Genomic DNA, 20,980 nt, shown 5'->3' with positions numbered 1-20,980 from the left:
GCCCATCCCTGTGCCCTGTGCAGCCCAGGCTGTCCTACGGTGTCCCTGCCCTGGCCTCTGTCCCTGCAGGCTGTGCTCATCCCCCGGCTGCCCCACCTGGCTGGCCCCTTCCTTTGCTGACAGCTCTGCCTCCTGCCTGCCTCTGCCTGCCCACACAAAGCCTTGGGCTGCTCCAGGCTCCTTCTGGGGACGTGCTGCACCACAGCCCTGCCCTGGCAGGGAAATTCCTTTCTCCTCATGTCCACTCTGGGCCTCCCCAGCTGCCCTTGGTGCCATTATTTCTTTCTCTGGCTGATTTATACAATTCAGACTCAGTCCCTCAGAGTGTGCTCAAAGAACTTCTCAAGAACTCAAAATGAGATTGAAACACTGAAGTTTCTTGTACTTTGAATGAGATCCCTGAGGGACACAACTGAGAAAGTGTCCCCAGGTTCCAGGTAGAGCAGAACACTGGAGGCAGTGATGGCAGCTGGGGACAAGCAAGGCAAAGGTGTCTCTGGTGCTGAGCACACCTGGATGTGTTTCAGGAATGCAAAGGGCCAAGGCCTGAGCCCCAGCCCCTGGCAAGGCAGATCCTGTCCCTCCCTCAGTGCTCAGGGCTCTTCCCGGGATGGGCACTGGCATGTGGGGATGGGCAATGCCAAGGGCAGGACCATGGGGCGGCCCCTGCCAGGCTGCTGAGCAGGGACAAGGAGGCAATGAGGCCCCAGGGCTGCCAGGGTCACTTGTCCCCTCTGTGGCCTCAGGCCCAGGGCCAGCAGCCATGGCCAAAGTGCTGCCCAAGTTGGCTCTGTCAGGGCCTTGCAGCTGCTGCCCATCCCTGTGCCCTGTGCAGCCCAGGCTGTCCTACGGTGTCCCTGCCCTGGCCTCTGTCCCTGCAGGCTGTGCTCATCCCCCGGCTGCCCCACCTGGCTGGCCCCTTCCTTTGCTGACAGCTCTGCCTCCTGCCTGCCTCTGCCTGCCCACACAAAGCCTTGGGCTGCTCCAGGCTCCTTCTGGGGACGTGCTGCACCACAGCCCTGCCCTGGCAGGGAAATTCCTTTCTCCTCATGTCCACTCTGGGCCTCCCCAGCTGCCCTTGGTGCCATTATTTCTTTCTCTGGCTGATTTATACGATGAAGAAAAGCTCCAGCCTCTCTGGAACCACCCTTCAATCCCTCCCAGGCTACTCCTGTTCTGTCCTCAGTCTCCACATCAAGGAACGCAGAGTCCTCAGCTTGTCCCTGCTGGTTCTGTGATGAGGCTTCAAAATCCAACTTGGGAGATTTTTGGTTCCTCTCCAAGGTCTGTGAAAATGGAAAAGTAGTGATCAAAGGTATTTTCTCCCAAATCTTGCCGTGACAGAACAAGGGCCAATATCTTTAAACTGAATGGGAGTGGATTTACATTTGTCAGAAGGAGGAAATATTTTCCAAGTATGAGAGTGGCAAAAAACTGCAACTGTTTTTCCAGAGAAGCGGATTCCCCATCCAAGGAATGCTTCAAGAGCAGGAGCTTTGTGCAGCCTGACCTAGTGAAACCTCCTCCCATCCCCAAGGATGGAATTCCTGTAGTGTGGGTTCTCTGATGTGCTGGGTGCCCTCACAACACTTCTGGCCAGAATGTCTGCTGAGGCAGCCAGGCTGCTGCAGGGCAGTGACCTCACAGCCATCACCATGGCAGCCCTGGCCCTGGGCCTGGCTCTGCCCTTTCCTCTGCCCCTGCCTTGTCTCTGCTGGCATCAAGAGTTTTGTCATTAATATCTTGTCCCCAAGGTGCTGGGGCCAATGGCTTCCCAGTCAGGCTCCTGGAGCAGAAGTGGCTTTTCAGAGCCCAGCCAGAAATGAGCCCTGAGGCAGCAGCTCTGCAGTGGTGCCCACCAGGCCGGGGTGCCAAGGGAGGCTTCTGGCCATGCCCTGCCAGCAGCTGCTGCTGCCAAGGTGCCTTTGGTGCCTCAGGCTCTCCCTGGCACAGCTCCCAGCACGGCACTCTGCCCTTGTGCCCGAGGCCTTCCCTGGGCTGGGGCTGGCCTGGGGCTTTTCCTGCAGTGGGACCTGCCCTGCTCATGGCACAGGAAAGGCAGTTCCTGCTGGAGCAGGAGGCTCTGCCTGCAGTGGGCTCCAACAACTCCAGCAAGGCCCTCTTGACTTCAAAATTGCTTCCTAGAGCAGAATATTCTAATAATTGTTATAGCTCCTGTACTGTGGAGTAAATAACTCTGGTTAAGATCTCTCTGTCTAATCATGATCAGAATCATTCAGAGCTGTATTTAAATAAATTTATCTGGTATTCCATCATTAATCCTGTGGGACAAATTGCATTAAAGTTCAATTCCACCTGTCCAATCTTTGACATCTTTAACAAATGCTGGGTCTGGGATTGGATCCAGCACCTCCCAGTCTCCTCCCTTAGAAGGAATTTTAGAAGTCCAGGGGCCCTGCAGGGGCTGTTGGGCGTCATTTCTGTACCTCATTACTCAGCGGGCGTTTCTCTATTAAAGAAATAAAGCTTTTGCCTGAATCACCCACTGTGCCCATGAAAGGAACCCCTGTGAATGTCTGGGACATCCCGGCTCTTTGGCAGCCTGGGCACTCCTGGGATGCCACCGTGGAGCCCCCATCAGTGCCTGTGACAGATCGGTGCCTTTACAGCCCAAGGTCCCCTGGGATGTCACCATGGAATGGCTGTGACTGCCTGTGACCACATAGCTCTTTACCATCCCCAGAAAGCCCTGGGAGGTCTCCATGGAGCCCCTGACTCTGCCTGTGAAATCTCAGATCTTGAACAGCTTGGAGATTCTTGGAAAGTCCCCATGGAACCCCTCTGAGAGCCTGTGACAAATCTGATCCTCAGCAGGCAGCCATCACCAGCCCCCTGTTGCTATGGTCAGTTTCCATGGCAACCATCACCAGCCCCCTGTTGCTATGGTGAGTTTCCATGCCAACCATCACCAGCCCCCTGTTGCTATGGTCAGTCCCTCAGCAGCTCCATGGAGACCCCATGCCAGGGGTGGTTGCCATGGCCACCAGCTCAGGCCTGCAGCCAGAGCCCGTTGCCATGGCATCCATTGGCAGTCCCATCCCCGGGCTCATGTGATCCCAGAACCTCAGAATTGGCTGAGTTGGGAGGGACCCATCAGGATCCTCGAGTCCAACTGCTGGCCCTGCACAGGACACCCCAATAATGCCAGCCTGGGCCTGGCAGCGCTGTCCAAACGCTGCTGGAGCTCAGAGAGCCCTGGAGCCTGGGCAGGGCCCCAGCAGCCTCTGGGGAAATACCTTTTCCTGAGATCCAACCTAAGCCTGCCCCGACTCGGCTGCAGCCGTTCCCTCCACTCCTGTCCCTGGGCACCAGAGGGAAGAGGTTCCCACAGCCCCAGCCTGGACCCGCTCCCAAGGCTGTTGCCATGGCCACCAGGGCTGGGACCAGCTGGGATGCTCGGCTTCCACGGGCCAGGGTTCAGGAATGGGATTCCCCAATTTCCTGCTCCAACTCGCACTGCCCTGGCGGCCCTCCCACCTCCCATGGAAAGCACAAAAGGCAAAGATCCCAGGCTGAGATAAGAACGATTTATTGGCAACAGAAACAAGATGAAGAATAAACAAGAACAGAAACAATATTGATAACAGAAGGGATAAGAAAAACTATTTACAGGGAAAACTACAACATCAATGGCTGGCTCTTCCTGGCCATGTATTTCCCCCTGCCTGGAAAGGACACTCTTCTACTCAGGGAGAGAGAGAGAGAGTCCCTTTCCTTTCCCTGGCAATGACCTGAGGTGGGAGTGAATGTAATGTCACACCATGGCCAGACCCTCATGTTCTTCAATCTCACATCATGTCACTGGCAGGGGCAGGAAAAGGTACAGGTGTCTTCCCAGCATGGATCATGGGGAACATGGATCACCAGGGCTCTTCCTAATGTGGCTCCTCCCATGGGGGATGAAGCTGCAGAAGTGCATGAAGAGCACTGCAGTGGGGGCACTCGCAGGGCTTCCCTTACCGGTGCCTCCGTTGGTGTCTGGTCAAGGCAGAGCTACAGGTGAAGCTCTTCCCACACTGGGAACACTCGTAGGGCCTCTCCCCAGTGTGGATGCACCGGTGGGTGATGAGGTGAGTTGTGCTTGAAGCCCTCCCCACAGTCGGGCAGCGGAAGGGCCTCTCATCCCTGTGGATCCGCTCATGCTGGCGGAGATTGGAGCTGGTGTAAAACCTCTTCTGGCATGTGGGGCACTCGTAGGGCCTCTCCCCGGTGTGGATGCGCCGGTGGGTGACGAGGGTGGAGTTGTGCTTGAAGCCCTTCCCACAGTCAGGGCAGCGAAAGGGCCTCTCATCCATGTGGATCCGCTCATGCTGGAGGAGATTGGAGCTGGTGTGACACATCTTCCCACACCGAGGACACTCGTAGGGCCTCTCCCCAGTGTGGATGCGCCGGTGGGTGACGAGTTCTGAGCTGTAGCTGAAGCCCTTCCCACACTCCCCACACTCATAGGCCCATTCCCCGGTGTGGATCATCTGGTGGCGGATCAGGTTGCTGCTCTGCCTAAAGCTCTTCCCACACTCCAGGCACTTGTAGGGCTTCTCTTCCACAAGGTTCTGCTGTGGGGATTTGTCCTCCCTGGTCTCCATCCTCAGCTCCTTCCCTGGGGGAGGAAGGACAAGGAGAGGATGGGATTTGTCTCTGTGCCACAGGGAAGGGGAAGGAGATCCCCCCAGTGCATCCCCAGCAGGACGGCGTTGGCAGCAGGGTTGTCCTGCAGACGGGGGCCATGCCAGGCTGGGAGATGGAGCAGGAGAGAGAGGGAAAGGGGCACTGACTTCCTCCTCACCTGCCTGGGTGTCCTGGGGCATTGTGTCAGTTTGAAAAGACAGGTGTCTGCTAAGGACGGCAGGAGCCTCCCTTGAAATTGAAAATGTTAACCCCCTCCCTTGGAATTATAATTTTCAAAATAGGAGGCTGTCAATCAAAAGCTATGGGAATAGGAATAAAAGTTCTTTAGGAGGAACATTAAAATTACAAATGCAATAGTACTAAAAAACTACTTACAGAGTCAGAATACCACCTGACACGCTGTGGGTCAGGGTGTTGGCAGCACTCCTGTTAAATGGTGGCTGCCGTCCTCCCGCAGTGAAAGATGTGGATTTGTTGGAGCAGGGATCCTGTAGAAGGGTGGAGTTCTCCTCTGGAGGTCCAGTGGTGCTGTTGATGGGCCTGGTCTTCCTCTGGGATCCAGTGGAGCTGAGAGCTGCTCTCCTGGGAATCCAGTGGGAGAAGGCTGACTCTGTTGTTCACACTCTCAGCTTCTATCCAGGTAGGAATGCTTGGCTCCTCCCTCTGGGCGGAGCACCTCACAATGGGAGGATGGAATATTTATCAATCCTGAAGTGACACTCAATGGCCCATTAACAGAAGATATCTCCCCAGAGGGAGGATTCCTTGTGGAAGAGATAAAGTAAACTGCTCAATTCACAGATGATAACTGCCCCACCTTTAACAGATTGTATACACAGCCAGCTAAAGCTGAGATACTGTTCCAGCCTTGGAAAGCAGGATTTGGTACCAGGACTTGTTAGGGAATGCAACCCTGACTGAAGGCAGAGATAGAATCTCCAGAGCCTGCAGCCAGAAATGGAGAGTTGAGTGGTAATCATTTCAACATCTTCTCTTTTGGAAGTATTTTCTAATGTTTTTTGCTTTGCCTATCTAATACTTTTGTAATTTTTGGCAAATTTTCAATATCTAAAATTCACTGTTCCTTAAGTGAAGTTGGTGTCTGTGTCTTTGATGCTGACCCTGCCCACCAGCGACACAGGGCCCCATCCTGCCTAAGTCTTACCTGGGAAGACAAAAACCCTCTCTCCAAATATCCCTCCTTCCTCTTTGTTCTCCCCATATTATACCCTGATCATGATGTCCTATGGTCTGGGGTGTCCCCAGGGTCAGTTGGGGTCACCTGTCCTGGCTGTGTCCCCTCCCAACCTCCCCCACAGCCCCAGCCCCTCGGCAGCGTGGCCGGATGAGGGGCAGGACAGGCCTTGGCTCAGTGCGAGCTCAGCAAGAACAAAACCATCTCTGTGTGCTCAGCCCTGTGCTCAGCACCGGCCCCGCATTTCCTCCATTCCCAGCCCGGACCCCCCTTTCCCACCCCTCTGCAGCACCGGCTGCTGGGTGGGGGAGCCCCCGATCGGCCCCAGGGGTGGGCAGGGGGCTCGGGGACCCCCCCGGTGCGGATCCGTCCCCCCGGCCCGAGCCCCAAATTCCGCTCCAGGGGCCGCTGGGCTCTGCGGGTCTGCCTGACAACCGGTGAGTCATCAGCGAGAAAAGCTCTGGTTGGCTGGAAATTGGTCAGTGCATTCTCTGATTGGCTGGAATTGTGAAAGGCGCTGTGCCCTGCAGGTGACCCTGGGAGCTGGGGAGTTCGGGCTGGAGCCTTTTCCTCTTTCTTTCTCTCCCTCTGAGACCTCTTCCCTATTTGTTTCTGTCCCTCTGAGACCACTTCCCTATTTCTTTCTGTCACACTGAGACCACTTTCCTATTTCTTTCTCTCCCTCTGAGACTTCTTCCTGATTTCTTTCTCTCCCTCTCTCCTTCCCACCCAGGAAAAGATGTTCCTGCCCTCGCAGCCAAAGCTCTTAAAAAGGACCCTTTCCAGTGACATTTCACTGCCAGCCTTCATAACTTCACCCATGGTTGTTGCAGCTCGTGGATTGGGAATTAAATCAGGGCAGGGTCTTTGGTGGGAGCTGCCATGCATCAAGAGAGACACTGAGAGAGAAACAGAGCAGGCAGAGAAAGGCAGAAGAGAAAGGAGGGCACAAACACAATCAGCTGAGAAGGTGGCACTCTGAAACAGAAACTGGAACTGACTGAAAATGAATAGAACAGAAAGAAATAATTTTGTAACTTTATTTCCTATCAAAATACAATTTTCACCCTTTCTCAAAACCCCCTCCCAATGCCATTCAGCAGGGCTATCAGAAAGTTTTTCATTCTGAATTGATGTTCTAGACTGCAGCCACAAGCAAGCAGGGAATGGGGATTTTCCTGCTCCTGGGGAGTTTGACATCCTCAGTGGAGGATGAAATAAACAGGGCAGGAGATCTATCTCCTTTTTAATGTTAAATAAAAGTGATCAGCTCAGGATGGGGGGGTGGACAGGTCCCCAGTTCCCTGCAGCCGCTCCCAGCAGTGACTCGAGGAACAGGAGGAAAGTGCAGCTCTGTCCCCTGGGGGCAGAGTTAGGAGTCCCGTCCTCGCGAGGGCAGTGGGGGCATACCCTGGGTTCGGTTTGGTTTGCTGGTCCAGGAGCCCTGGACCCGACTGACTTCTATTTTAACTGGGGCAAAGAGTGACCGAGGTTTTCAGTGTCTCTGCCAACTTCTGACCTCGCCCCTTCTGTCCAAACACCACCTTGACCTCTCAGTTCTGCTTTGGCTCGTTTCTTTTGGGGTAGTTTTTCAGGATTTGGTGGGGGTCCCGTCCTGTTGCAGTCTGGTTTTGAGATAAATTTGCATGTTTCCTGAGATTCCCCCTCACTTCCCACCATCCCGGGGGTTGTCATCCTCTTGGCAGCAGGCAAGGGTGGTACTGAAAAAAAGAATTCTCCACAATAGAGGGTTAACGACGATACTTAACAGGTGAATACAACATTTAACCAACAAAAGAACTCTTGGCCAGCAATCAGTTCCCAGATTAATTTTAAACTCTGCAACCCTTTCCTTAAAAAAAACCGGTTAACTCTTTTTTTAACTCATAACAGAGGAGAGGAGGAGGCACCAGAAGAAAAGGGCAGCTGGGCTTCATCCTTCCATAGGAAAGAGGAGGAGGCAAATCTCTTGTCCTGTCTGCAGCTGCTCCCACAGGGATGTGAGGGCTGATCCCAGAGCCCCAAGGGTCACAGTCAGGGCTGCCCTCAGGGAATGCTCCCCTGGTATTGAGGGGCAGCGTGGGAGCACCTGGATCTTGGAGCACCCAGCTGCCCCCGTGTTTGGAGGTGCTTGAGGATTGCCAGGATAATGCCAGGGACATCCTGCAGTGACATCCCCCTGTCCTGCTCTGTGTGACCTGATCCTGGTCGCAATCCCACTCCACGTTTAGACACACTCACAGTTCTGTATTTAATCCCATCCCAGTGCCAGACTCGTCTAGCCCCAGACCCAATCCCAACCCCAGCCCTAAAGCCAATCCCATGTCTAGCCTTAACCCCAATCCCAGCTCTAATCCAAATCTCAGCCCCAACTCCAACCCCAGCTCCAATTCCAGCCCCTTCCTTAATCCTCAGCCCCAAACCAAATCCCAGGTTCAGCCCTTCTAGGGGTTTGGGGATGTCTCTGTCCCTCTGTCCCCGATGATGTTTGGGTGGGGTCACACCAGGGCTGAGAGAGACAGAGACCCCCCCGGCCTCCCCAGGTGTGAGAAGGTCAGAGAGCCCCCCCAGCCCCGAGCACCCTCAGTGGTGAGAGGGACACAGAGCCCCTGGTCCCCAGCCCTGCACAGGCATTCCCTGAGGCCAGAGGGATGGAGACCCCCCAAGCATCCCCTAGGGCGAGGGGACAGAGACCCCCGAGCATCCCCTGGGCTGAGAGGGACAGAGACTGCCCCAGAGACAAGGGTGAGGGGGAGGGAGAACCCCCCAGGAATTCCCTGGAGTGAGAATGATGGAGAGACCCCCTAGGGAATGGCCTGGGGTGACAGGGACACCCCCTGGGGAATAGCCTGGGGTGAGGAGGACAGGGACACTCCCTGGGGAATGGCCTGGGGTGACAGGGACAGGGCCAAACCACCCCCCAGCCCCTCCCAAGTATCCCCCAAGGTGAGAGGCACCGAGACCCCTTGAGCATCCCCTGAGCACTGGACAAAATAAACTCAGCAGAAATCAAACTTACCTCTGCATGAAACACTTTGATGAATATTTGATTTTCCCACAAGTCACGTGTGATGAAAATGCAAACAAATCCCAAACATGAATAAACCAACAACAGAAGCAATTATGATGGCAATTCCAAGTTTCATTGGTTCCTGCACAGCTCCAGCTCAGCTGCTGGCAGGTTCCGATAAAAGAAAAAGGGGAAATTCGGCCCTATACAGATTATTCAAAGGAAGGGGAAGCTCTGTGCAGCTGTTACCAAGGTGACAGGGAGAAAGAGAAAAATGATTCTCACATTTGGCAAAGCCCCTGAACCTGTAAATTCTGGAGTTGTTTGGGAATTCAGCTACTTGAGTTGGGCTTCTTATGGGACTTTTAGCAGCCTTGCATTCCTCACGTTGGGGTGAACAAACATTTTCAGTCTTGGTGGTATCATTTGCTCCCTTTCCTCCAGTGATTTTAACAAACTTTTCAAGGAAGAACCACAAAATATTTTCTTTACACTGGCCACCCACTGGCCAATATTTTCTTTACACTGGCCACAACAGCCATTTTCCTCACCAGTTCTCCCATTAGTTGCTCTGAGGAAGCTGCGTCCAAGTTTCCAAGAGTTCCTCCAGTAGAGCCACGACCTCCTCAGAGGAGGGAACCATGCTGCTGTCAAAGGCACATGGGGTCAGAGAACAGTGCCTAAACTCACTGGACCAAAATAATGTTGCAAGCTGGTTAAGAAAATTGTTAGAGAGATGCCTCTGCTATGATTAAGGTGTTAATGAGACCAAATCCAACATGGATTTTATTGAACAGCAAATGTGAGGTAGAGAGAGAGAGATGGAAAGAAAAAGTGGGAGAACAAGGGAGTGACAGGGACAGAGACCTCCCCTGGGGCAGGGCAAGTGTGACATTGTCCCCTGTGTGTGTGGCCTTCCTGGTGTTGGGGTTTTACACCTGAGCCAGTCTGGGTAAGGGGGGTGGTGTTCACCCCCCCAGCAGGGATTACCCCACTGTCTCAGGTTACAATGTAAGATGTAACCAAAAACATGTTTTCAATCACCATCTCCATAAACTGCTAAAAACAGGTGGGGCAGAGTTCTTTATCTCTTCCATGACTCAGCCCTGATAACGCCCTCCAGGGGAGATATCTTCTGTGAATGGGCCATTGAGTGTCCCTGCAGAACTGATAAAATTACATCCTCCCATTGTGGGATGCTCCACCCAGGGGGAGGAACCAGGCATTCCTACCTGGATATAAGCTGAGGCTTGCAACACCAGGAGCACCTTGCCTACTGCATTCCAGAGGACAAGAGCTCCATAACCACCCCTGGACCTTCAGAGGAAGACCAGACCCTTCTACAGGATCACTGCTTCGACTGAATCATGTTCATCACTCCAACAGGACTGCAGCCACCATTTAATGGGACTGCCACCAGCCCCCTGACCGACAGGGTGTCAGGTTGTATCCTGACTCTGCCAGCTTAAGGAAGTGTTTCTGTATCATTACCTTGATCTTAATTTTCCTATTAAATTGTAGTTCTTGCTTAGACGCTCCTCCAGGTGTGTCTTGAAACCAGTAAAAAACTCAATGTGCTCATCTCTTTTTTTCTTCCCAAAACAGGATATCCCACCCTGAAACCTTTGCCAGATGGAGGAGAAGGCTGCGAGGAAGAGGAAGATGGACACCCAGGCAGGTGAGGAGGAAGTCAGTGCCCCTTTTCCCCTCTCTCTTGTGCCATCTCCCAGCCCAGCATGGCCCCCAGCTGCAGAACAACCCTGCTCCTGACCCTGTCCTGCTGGGGATGCACTGGGGGGATCTCCTCCCCCTTCCCTGTGGCACAGAGGTAAATCCCATCCTCTCCTTGTCCTTCCGCCCCCAGGGAAGAAGCTGAGGATTGAGACCAGGGAGGACAAATCCCCATGTCTGAGCCTTGTGGAAGAGGCTGTTTTGAGTGGCTCCATGGAAAAGGAATTCTACAGGGAGGAAAAGCCTGGAAGATCTCACAGGAGGAGGGGCTGCACGGACAGCCCAGGGTGCTCTGAGGAGGAAATACCCACCCTGTGCCCGGAAAGTGGACAGAGCTCCAGCCAGAGCTCAGAGGTAGTGGTCCATGAGCAGCTTCTTGATGGGGAGAAGCCCCACAAGTGCTTGGAGTGTGGGAAGAGCTTCAGCCAGAGCTCCCACCTGATCAGCCACCAGATGATCCACACTCATGAATGGGGCTACGAGTGTGGGGAATGTGGGAAGGGCTTCAGCTGCAGCTCAGAACTCATTGCACCAATACATCCACAAAGGGGAGAGGCCCTTTGAGCCTCCCGAGTGTGGGAAGAGGTTTCACACCAGCTCAGATCTCCTCCAGCACCAGCAGATTGACTCAGAGGAGAGGCCTTCTGCCCGACTGGAGGCTTCAGCACTCCATGCTCTCAGCACCGCGCATCACACGGGGAGGCCTACGAGTGCCCAGTGGAAGAGGTCAGACCAGCTCCATCTCCTGCATGACGGATCACACGGAGAGGCCCTTCCACTGCCCGACTGCGGAAGGGCTTCAACCGCAACTCCACCTCATCACACACTGGCCCATCCACACCGGGGAGAGACCCTACGAGTGCACCCAGTGTGGGAAGACCTTCATCCGTAGCTCTAACTTGACCAGACACCAATGGAGGAACACATAAGGGAAGCACTGCAAATGTGCTGACCGCAGGGGGACCTTCGTTCACTGCTCCAGCTTCATCCCTCTTTGGAGAACCCACATTTGGAAGAGCCCTGGTGATCCACGTTCCCCATGATCCATGCTGGGAAGACACCTGTACCTTTTCCTGCCCATGCCAATGACATGATGTGGGACTGAAGAACATGAGGGTCTGGCCATGGCCTTGTCATTACATGCACTCCCACCTCAGGTCATTGCCAGGGAAAGGAAAGGGACTCTCTCTCTCTCTCTCTCCCTGAGTAGAAGAGTGTCCTTTCCAGGCAGGGGGAAATACATGGCCAGGAAGAGCCAGCCGTTGATGTTGTAGTTTTCCCTGTAAATAGTTTTTCTTATCCCTTCTGTTATCAATATTGTTTCTGTTCTGTTTGTTCTTATCTCGTTGCTGTTCCCAATAAATTGTTCTTATTCCAGCCTGGGATCTTTGCCTTTTGTGCTTTCCATGGGAGGTGGGAGGGCAGCGAGGGCAGCGCGGTTTTAGCGGGAGCAGGAAATTGGGGAATCCCATTCCTAAACCCCAGCCCATGGAAGCCGAGCATCCCAGCTGGTCCCAGCCCTGGTGGCCATGGCAACAGCCTTGAGAGCGGGTCCCTGGCTGGGGCTGTGGGAACCTCTTCCCTCTGGTGCCCAGGGACAGGACTGGAGGGAACGGGTGCAGCTGAGTCGGGGCAGGCTTAGGTTGGATCTCAGGGAAAGGTTTTTCCCCAGAGGCTGCTGGGGCCCTGCCCAGGCTCCCCAGGGAAGGGTCCCAGCTCCAGGGCTCTCTGAGCTCCAGCAGCGTTTGGACAGCGCTGCCAGGCCCAGGCTGGCACTGTTGGGGTGTCCTGTGCAGGGCCAGCAGTTGGACTCGAGGATCCTGATGGGTCCCTCAGCCAATTCTGTGGTTCTGGGATCCCATGACCCTGGGACTGCCAATGGTTGCCATGGCAACGGGCTCTGTAGGCCTGAGCTGGTGTCCATGGCAACCACCCCTGGCATGGGGTCTCCATGGAGCTGCCGAGGGACTGAGCATAGCAACAAGGGGCTGGTGATGGTTGCCATGGAAACTGACCATAGCAACAGGGGGCTTATGATGGTTGCCATGGAAACTGACCATAGCAACAGGAGGCTGGTGATGGTTGCCATGGAAACTGACCATAGCAACAGGGGGCTGGTGATGGCTGCCTGCTGAGGATCAGATTTGTCACAGGCCCTCAGAGGGGGTCCATGGGGACTTTCCAAGAGTCTCCAGGCTGTTCAAGATCTGGGATGTCACAGGCACAGACAGGGGCTCCATGGAGACCTCCCAGGGCTTTCTGAGGATGGTAAAGAGCCCTGTGGTCACAGGCAGTCACAGCCATTCCATCGTGACATCCCAGGGCAGCTTGGGCTGCAAAGGCACCGATCTGTCACAGGCACTCACGGGGGCTCCACGGTGACATCCCAGGAGTCCCCAGGCTGCCAAAGAGCTGGGATGTCCCAGACACTCACAGGGGTTCCTTTCATGGGCACAGTGGGTGATTATGGCAAAGGCTTTATTTCTTTATCAGAGAAACACCTGTTGAGACATAAGATGGAGAAATGACACAAAGCACATGGATCCCAACAGCCCCTGCAGGGCCCCTGGACTTCTAAAATTCCTTCTAAGAGAGGAGACTGGGAGCTGCTGCATTCAATTTCAGACCCAAGACTTTGTCAAAGGTATAATAGATTGGACAGGTGGAATTGAACTTTTATGCAATTTGTCCCACAGGATTAATAATGGAATACCAGATAAATTTACATAATTACAGCTCTGAATGATTCTGATGATAGCCTGGAAGGTTATTACATCAGAGAATAATTTTTTGAAAAGAGTTATTTACTCCATAGTACATGAGCTATAATAATTATTAGAATATTCTGCTCTAGGAAGCAATTTTGAAGTCAAGAGGGCCTTGCTGGAGTTGTTGGAGCCCTTGGCAGGCAGAGCCTCCTGCTCCAGCAGGAACTGCCTTTCCTGTGCCATGAGCAGGGCAGGTCCCACTGCAGGAAAAGCCCCAGGCCAGCCCCAGCCCAGGGAAGGCCTCGGGCACAAGGGCAGAGTGCCGTGCTGGGAGCTGTGCCAGGGAGAGCCTGAGGCACCAAAGGCACCTTGGCAGCAGCAGCTGCTGGCAGGGCATGGCCAGAAGCCTCCCTTGGCACCCCGGCCTGGTGGGCACCACTGCAGAGCTGCTGCCTCAGGGCTCATTTCTGGCTGGGCTCTGAAAAGCCACTTCTGCTCCAGGAGCCTGACTGGGAAGCCACTGGCCCCAGCACCTTGGGGACAAGATATTAATGACAAAACTCTTGATGCCAGCAGAGACAAGGCAGGGGCAGAGGAAAGGGCAGGGCCAGGCCCAGGGCCAGGGCTGCCATGGTGATGGTTATGAGGTCACTGCCCTGCAGCAGCCTGGCTGCCCTCAGCAGACATTCTGGCCAGAAGCGTTGTGAGGGCACCAGCACATCAGAGAACCCACACTACAGGAATTCTGTCACTGGGGATGAGAGGGTTTCACTGGGTCAGGTTGCACAAATCTCCTACTCTTGGAGTATTCTTTGGATGGGGAATCCACTTCACTGGAAGAAAACAGTTGCAGTTTTTTGCCACTCTCATCATTGTAAAATATTTTATCCTTCTGACAAATGTAAATCCACCCCCATTCAGTTAAAAGATATTGACCTATAATCTGTCACTGCAAGATTTGGGAGAAAATAACTTTGATCACTATTTTCCATTTTCACAGACCTTGGAGAGGAACCAAAAATCTCCCAAGTTGGATTTTGAAGCCTCATCACAGAACCAGCAGGGACAGGCTGAGGACTCTGGGTCAGTGAGTGTGGAGACTGAGGACAGAACAGGAGTAGCCTGGGAGGGATTGAAGGGTGGTTTCAGAGAGGCTGGAGTTTTTCTTCATTGTATAAAACAGCCAGAGAAAGAAATAATGGTACAAGTGCCCCTGGTGAGGCCCAGAGTGGACACCAGGAGAAAGGAATTTCCCTGCCAGGACAGGGCTGTGGTGCGGCACATTCCCAGAAGGAGCCTGGAGCAGCCCAAGGCTTTGTGTGGGCAGGCAGAGGCAGGCAGGAGGCAGAGCTGTCAGCAAAGGAAGGGGCCAGCCAGGTGGGGCAGCCGGGGGATGAGCACAGCCTGCAGGGACAGAGGCCAGGGCAGGGACACCGTAGGACAGCCTGGGCTGCACAGGGCACAGGGATGGGCAGCAGCTGCAGGGCCCTGACAGAGCCAACTTGGGCAGCACTTTGGCCATGGCTGCTGGCCCTGGGCCTGAGGCCACGAGGGGACAAGTGACCCTGGCAGCCCTGGGGCCTCATTGCCTCCTTGTCCCTGCTCAGCAGCCTGGCAGGGGCCATCCCATTGTCCTGCCCTTGGCATTGCCCATCCCCACATCCCAGTGCCCATCCCAGGAAGAGCCCTGAGCAAGGAGGGAGGGACAGGATCTGCCTTGCCCGGGGCTAGGGCTCAGGTCTTGGCCCTTTGCATTCCTGAAACACATCCCCACCATTTCCCTCATCCAACCCCTGGCAGTCAGAGCAGCTGAGGAATGGAGTCACATCCAGGGCACTCCACAGGGCTCAGGATTGGGGCCAGGTCAGTTCAATCTCTTTATTGCTGATCTGGATGAGGCCATCGAGGGCACCCTCAGTCAGTTCCCAGGTGAGCCCAAGCTGGGTGGGAGTGTGGCTGTGCTGGAGGGCAGGAAGCTCTGCAGAGGAATCTGGACAGGCTGGAGCCATGGGCCCAGTACAATGGGATGAGGTTCACCAAGGCCAAGGGCCAGCTCCTGCCCTGGGCTCACAACCACCCCAAATCCCTGACTGCCCTGCCCCACCCCTGATCCCCACAGCCTGTCCTGTTTCCTTCATCCATGCATTGCCAGGGACTTTCTGGGAGAAGGGAGCTCTGCTCTGGCTATGGAGGGAGGTGCCAGTGCCACCACTGGAGTGGGAACCACAACTCATCAGGTTTGTGTCCATTGGGGGTCAGGAACTGGTGGGACTCAGAGGCACAGAAAGTTTCTCTTCATGGCCAACAGACCATGGTTGAACAGGACACAATTTAATAACAGTCACACTCTTCCTTGAGCCATGTGCAATGTCCCAGCTGTGTCTGATGAGTGCACCACCCATATGTGATTTCCATACTAAAATTAATTTGAGGCAAATGTGGTTCTGTGATAGATATAAACAGAATTAGGTTCTTGTATCAGGATACTCACCCTGGAAAAGGGGCAAAACAGCTCAAACAATTCCTGATTTGCAAAGCTGTCAGTGGTGGATGGAGAAGGGAGGTCAGGCTGCTTTTGGTGTTGAGGAAATGCTGAAACCAGCCTGACTCATTCCATCTCCTCCTGCCCTGGCTGATCTCCCCTCTTTCCCCTTCCACCCATTGGCTTTTGTCTCCCAACAGGTTCCCCGGGGAAGAGCCTGGCTCTGTGTTCTCCATCACCTCCTGGCTGGAACTGCCAGGCTGGGATGAGGAGCCCCTCAGCCTTCCCTGCTCTGGGCTGGACAAGCCCAGCTCCCTCAGCCTCTGCTCACTGCCCAAGGGCTCCAGCCCCACCTTGGAGGCCCTTCCCAGACCTGCTCCAGCTGCCAGACATATTTCCTGCCCTGGGGAACTGAAAGCAGGCCACAGTGACCTGGATAATCTATGTCCTTGGTGTCCTGGTCACACAGCCCAGCCCCCTGTCCCCATGTCAGGCTCTGGGGTGGATCCTGTGGAACATCCTTTGGTGGAGGCTGTGGCTCCAGGTGGGCCGGGGGAATCCCAGGGGACAGGGACCCTGCTGGGCATGGACAGCCTTGGACATGTTGGGAGAAACTGTGAGGGGGAGCTGGGGCAGAGTGACCAACCCAGTGACCTCACACAGCCCTGCTGGGATGTCACACAGCCCCTCTGGGATGTCACAGTCAGCTCTGTGATGTCACAGACCATTCTCTGATGTCACACAGCTGGTCTCTGATGTCACAGCAGAGTCTGTGATGTCATAATCTGCTTTGTGATGTCAGACCTCTGCCCTGTGACATCATAGCTGGCTCTATGATGTCAAAGAGGCTATCTATGATGTCATAGCTGCTCCATGACCTAACATAACCCACTCTGTGATGTCATAGCCCACTCTGTGACCTAATGTTACCAGATGATCAGTTGTCTCCACCAAGTGAGCTGACACCTGGAGCTTGTTCTGCAAAACCCCAGGCCTGTGGAAACCACACAATTGTGTGAGAAGGGGAACTGGAAGTTCACCAGCCTCAGTGTCCTGCCAGCTCAGCCACGCCCACTGGAACATTGGGGTCCACGACCACCAGGGACCACCAGAGAGACCCCCAGGACAGAAGAGCCTGGGTAAAGGGGAAGGAAATATGTTAAAGATTTTGGGGAAATGATTATCATATGTGTGAAAAAGAAAAAGAAAATCACCAAATTTGCATATGACACCAAGCTGGGTGAGAGTGTGGATCTGCTGGAGGGCAGGAGGGCTCTGCACAGGGCCCTGGACAGGCTGGATCCAGGGCCCAAATCCAACAAGGTGAGGTTTAACAAGACCAAGTGCTGGGTCCTGCACATTGGCACAACAACCCCTGCAGCACTACAGGCTGGCGACAGAGTGGCTGGGCAGCAGCCAGGCAGAAAGGGACCTGCAGGGATTGACGGACAGCAGGCTGGACATGAGCCAGCAGTGTGCCCAGGTGGCCAAGAAGGCCAATGGCTCCTGGCCTGGCTCAGGAATGGTGTGGCCAGCAGGAGCAGGACAGTGATTCTTCTTCCCCTCTGCTGGGCACTGGTTGGGCAGCACCTTGAGTGCTGTGTCCAGTTCTGGGGCCCCAAACGTAGGAAGGACATGGAGGGGCCGGAGCGTGTCAAGAGAAGGGCAACAAGGCTGGGGAGGGGTCTGGAGCATAAGTCCTGTGAGGAGTGCCTGAGGGAGCTGAGGTTGTTTATCCCAGTAAAGAGGAGGCTCAGGGGAGACAAGGAAGTGTCAAGGCACAGGTTGGACTTGATGATCACCAAGATCTTTTCTAACCTTCTGTTTCCAACAACACTGATGCTGTTAGTTCCAGAGTGTTCAGGATCTGTTTTGCAAGTCAACTCCAGCAGGAACAAGGCAGCTGCCAGGGGGCTGCTTGTGGCCTCTGACACCCAATTGCTCAGGGCTTCCCCGTGCCCCAGACCCTCAGCGTCTCCCCAAGCCCGGCCAAGCTGCCCCGCAGCAGCGCCACAGCCCCACAGCAGCTTCAGAGGAGCCCCAGCCAGAGGCACCTTGGAGCCCTGAGCAACGCAGGCAGCAGCACACGGGCAGGAGGGCACGGGTGGCGCTTCCTGCCTGGCACAGGTCTTGTGGCCATCTCCAGGCACCGCTCTCGCAGGGATCCCCACAGCTCCGGCCCCTGCCCAGCTGCTCTGTTGGCAGCACAAAGGCTTCAGTAGAACCACCAAAGGCCAAGGGGCTTCTGGCCATTTTCCCTGTGGCACTGCATGCCTGGGCAGCTGGCTGAGCACAAGCACCCTTTTCCCCCTCATTCCCTATGCCCTGTGGACCCTGGGCAGCAAAAGAAAGATCCTGTCAGGCTGTGTATTGTAACACAGTCTATATTTACATTGTAAAAGAAAACAAAAAAACAAAAAAAGAAAATAACATTCCTGAAGAAAAAGAAATGCCTCCTGCCTCAGGTGGCCTCACAAAAAAGAGCCTGTGGATCAGCTCTCCACAGAACTCCGGCAGGGCAGGCAGCCAAGCTGTGACAGGCGAGGCCGTGTCTTCCATGCCCTGCGCAGGTGATTTTGGAGCCGCTGGAACATGGAGATCGGAGCCGGGTCTACAGATTTGAGGATGCAGAGTGTTTGAATTGCCAGGCTTCCAACAGCGAGGCTGACATCATTTGTTTGGTCCTCAAGGGCTGCAAGAGAGAGCCACGGTCAGATCCCAGATCTTTGGGGACCCCAGGAGAGCCCCCAGCCAAGGCCATGCCAGCTGGCTCTTGCCATGGCCAGGAGGGAGCAGGGACCAAAGGGATGAGCCCAAAGCTGCTGGACAGCAATGGCACACGTGGCCCTGAATTCTCTGTGTGCTCTGCCTACGGGAGCAGAGCCCTCCACAGCTGGGGCAGGGCTCGAAGCTCTCCCCCTGCCAGCCCCCGTGCTCAGCCCGCTGCCCTCACTCACCACTGCAGATCAGCTGGAGCTCTTGCTGCTGCCCCCTCAAGCTCTGCCCGGCGATCCCTGTGAACACAGAGCCTGTCACGGCCCCAGTGGCACAGCTCACTGCCAGCGGCGCTGCCGGCGCTGTGGCCACACGGCCTGCTGGCCCGGCAGGGCTCAGCCCGGGCCCTGGCCGCACGCTGCCGCCCAAGAGCTCGGCTGCCAGAGGGCGGCACCAGCGCCGAGGCCAGCAGGGGCTCCAGGGCGCCGGGCCCGGCTGGAGCTGCTGGGGCAGCAGGCGGGGCTGGGGCCGAGCTGCGGCGGGCCGGGGAGGGAGCCCGGGCTCGTGGCTCACCCATGAACCTGATGGCCGCCTCTCGCAGGGGCTCCTGTGGGCTCTGTAGGTAGCGCAGGGCCTGGTGCAGGTGCTCGGCCGCTCTGCTCCTGTCCTCTGCTAGCTGGAGAGAGCGGCGGGAGGGAAGGAAGGGTTGGCATGGGCTCAGCCCCTCGGCCGGGCGCTGCCTGCGCCCAGCCCCGGCCTCCCCTGCCCGCACAGCCCTGAGGAGCGGCCAGCAGCCGCTGGCGCCGGGCTCCCGAGGGGAGGGGCAGAGGGCCGGCTGCTGCCCGGGGAGCCGCGGTGCCGGCCCGCCCTGCAACCCCGGCGGGACGGGGCTCCAAGAGCACCCAGCTCGGGCCCACGGGAGCCTGGAGAAGAGCCCGCGTGGCCTCTGGTTGCAGCAGCGGGCAGGGGCAAAGCTGCCAGGCCCCGCACACAGCACCGCCCTCAGGGAGCCTTCTCCAGGCTGAGGCTGGGCATTCTCGGTCGTCCTTACCAGGCACTTGATGAACTTCCACAGTTTCTCCTCCTTCACCAGCTTTTTGAGATCCCTCCTCTTCATGAACATGACCGCACAAAGCAGCGTTTCCCGAGAAGCCTGGAGAGCAGCAGAGATGCGGAGATGGCCCCAGAGCCCGGGGCATGGGACCGGCATCCCTGTGCCATGGCCTGGAGGAGGCTGCGGTCCAGCAGGCGCAGGGCAGGAGGCAGCCCAGCCCCCTCGCAGGGGGACAGGAGCAGCCCACAAGTCCTCACCTCTGCCACATGCTGATTCTCATCATGGCAGTGGAAGAGCAGTGGAAGCAGGCTCTGGTGCAGTGGGCTTTCCAAAGGTTTTTCTCTCAGTTCCAAAACCTCCATCAGGTCTCGGAAGAGTTTTATGGAGAGCAGCTGTACCTGGCTATTCTCCTATATGAAATAAAAGGCAAAAATACCTCAGCATTGGCTCCTCCAGGCCCCCCTGGGCACAGGCCTGGAAGTGCACAGGGCACACATTTTCCAGGCAGCACTCAGTGGCTGTGGCTGCGGGCACAGAGCCTTACGTGGTCAAAGAGTGGCAGGAGCGCCTCAGCCAGCTGCAGGGCAATGAAGGTTGACATCAGGATGTATTTGTGCCGGAATATAAAGCTGAGTGTCATCCCAGCTATTTCTGCATCATTGTCCCACAGTAGGTCCATGAGGCTTTCAGACAAGCTCCACATTCTTTCGTCCTGTGCGGAACACAAGTCTGTGAAACCCCACCCCGCAGCTGCAGGGCCGAGAGGCCAAAGGCCTGTCCCGAAGCACTCGGGCAGATGAAGTGGGAGGCAGGAGAGCTGGGAGCAGCTGCCCCAGTGCCCAAAGCCCAGGCAAGGCCAAGCGACTGCGTTCCCAGTGCAGCTTCATCCACTGCCCCCTTCTCACCATTGAGGGATCATCAATGAGCTCGAGAAGGGCCCTGAGCGCCAGGCGACGCCTCTCCCTGCACTCGCTCTGCAGGTACCTTGAGGAGACCTTCATAACACTCTCACCACATTCACTCAAATCCAGGCACTCGAGGACCTGAAAGACACAGGGCAGTGAGAGGGAGCCCAGCCAGAAGGAGCCCAGAGCCACACAGGGCTGTGCCTGGGCAGCAGCAATGGGCACGGGCACCGTCCCAGGTGGCTGTGGTGACGAGAGGGCAGGGAGCTGGGAGGCAGCTGAGTGAGGCAGCGCTGGACACCCGGCTCACCTCCACAAGGAATGCCAGGGCGGGCAGATCCCAGTGTGGCTCCTGCGTGCTGAGGAGCCAGAGGAGGTGGAGTGCAATACTGGAACACAAGCGAGGATAAGCATGGCGCATCTCCCTAGGAGGGCAAAAAAGGGAGCAGGAACCTGAGCAAATCTCTCCAGGGACATGCTCATAGAGCCTGGTGGTCTTTCACCACCATCCTGCAAAGGCACCTAGGCCA

The 20,980-nt window shown here is 55.7% G+C and overlaps 1 protein-coding gene across 1 annotated transcript in view; it reads right to left on the bottom strand.

Annotated features, from left to right (window-relative positions):
• The window catches only part of LOC115485198 (uncharacterized), a 2,106,330-nt gene that overhangs the window by 175,064 nt on the left and 1,910,286 nt on the right, over positions 1–20,980 (bottom strand). Inside the window, 1 exon segment of the mRNA XM_050983901.1 lies at positions 4,011–4,561. Within this exon segment, the coding sequence (XP_050839858.1) occupies positions 4,011–4,561 (551 nt within the window).

The sequence above is a fragment of the Serinus canaria genome, chromosome 25 (genome assembly GCF_022539315.1).
Source record: "Serinus canaria isolate serCan28SL12 chromosome 25, serCan2020, whole genome shotgun sequence".
Lineage (NCBI taxonomy): Eukaryota > Metazoa > Chordata > Aves > Passeriformes > Fringillidae > Serinus > Serinus canaria.
Note: the sequence above shows the minus strand (reverse complement) of the source record. Positions and strands in the feature narration are given on the sequence as shown.